This window comes from Etheostoma cragini, chromosome 3 (genome assembly GCF_013103735.1).
Source record: "Etheostoma cragini isolate CJK2018 chromosome 3, CSU_Ecrag_1.0, whole genome shotgun sequence".
NCBI classification, from domain to species: Eukaryota; Metazoa; Chordata; class Actinopteri; order Perciformes; family Percidae; genus Etheostoma; species Etheostoma cragini.
The window spans coordinates 29,810,322-29,810,821 of record NC_048409.1 but is presented as its reverse complement, the minus strand read 5'-3'; the positions used below and the strand labels follow the sequence as shown (position 1 = coordinate 29,810,821).

The 500-nt window shown below is 42.0% G+C and overlaps 2 protein-coding genes across 9 annotated transcripts in view; one reads left to right on the top strand and one right to left on the bottom strand.

Moving 5' to 3' along the window:
* LOC117939231 (NACHT, LRR and PYD domains-containing protein 12-like) overlaps nt 1-500 on the top strand; it is a 139,572-nt gene that overhangs the window by 82,126 nt on the left and 56,946 nt on the right. The window lies entirely within an intron of this gene.
* LOC117939236 (protein IWS1 homolog) overlaps nt 1-500 on the bottom strand; it is a 15,445-nt gene that overhangs the window by 10,707 nt on the left and 4,238 nt on the right. For 7 of the 8 annotated variants that reach the window (XM_034864397.1, XM_034864388.1, XM_034864445.1 and 4 more), the window contains one exon: nt 390-449. In XM_034864397.1, coding sequence (XP_034720288.1) covers nt 390-449 — 60 coding nt within the window. Of the gene's footprint in view, nt 1-389; nt 452-500 lie in introns of all 8 variants that reach the window. The other variant, XM_034864406.1, reaches the window with a different exon arrangement.

The window sequence follows — 500 nt, the reverse complement described above, 5'->3', positions numbered from 1 at the left end:
TTATTGACCATAAGTTCCAAAAATAACTGTAAAACTAAAGTTAATGAGTTAATGTCACGAAGTGTTAAATGTCAAAAAAAGTGACAAAAACTTAAGAAAAAGTTCAACATAAAAAGCTAATGCTAATTTTTCAATTTTGACGGAAAAGACGACACGAGAGCTAGAGCAGGAAGTTCAGAGGGACACCAAAGAGTGAGCTTCTACGTCCCTGGGCTTTATGGGTAATTGTCCCTGGGGTTTATGGGTAATTGTCCCTGGGGTTTATGGGTAATTGACCCTGGGGTTTATGGGTAATTGTCCCTGGGGTTTATGGGTAATTCCACATCTTGACTACAGCCAAATGAGAGATTTAGGAAACCTTTATCCCATAATTCAGAGACATGTCTTACCTGGTTTGTCCGTCGTCTCCTCGTCTTCGCTGTCTGACAGGATGGTCTTCTTCCTCTTCACTACACACACACACACACACACCCCCACACACACACACACACACCCCCACA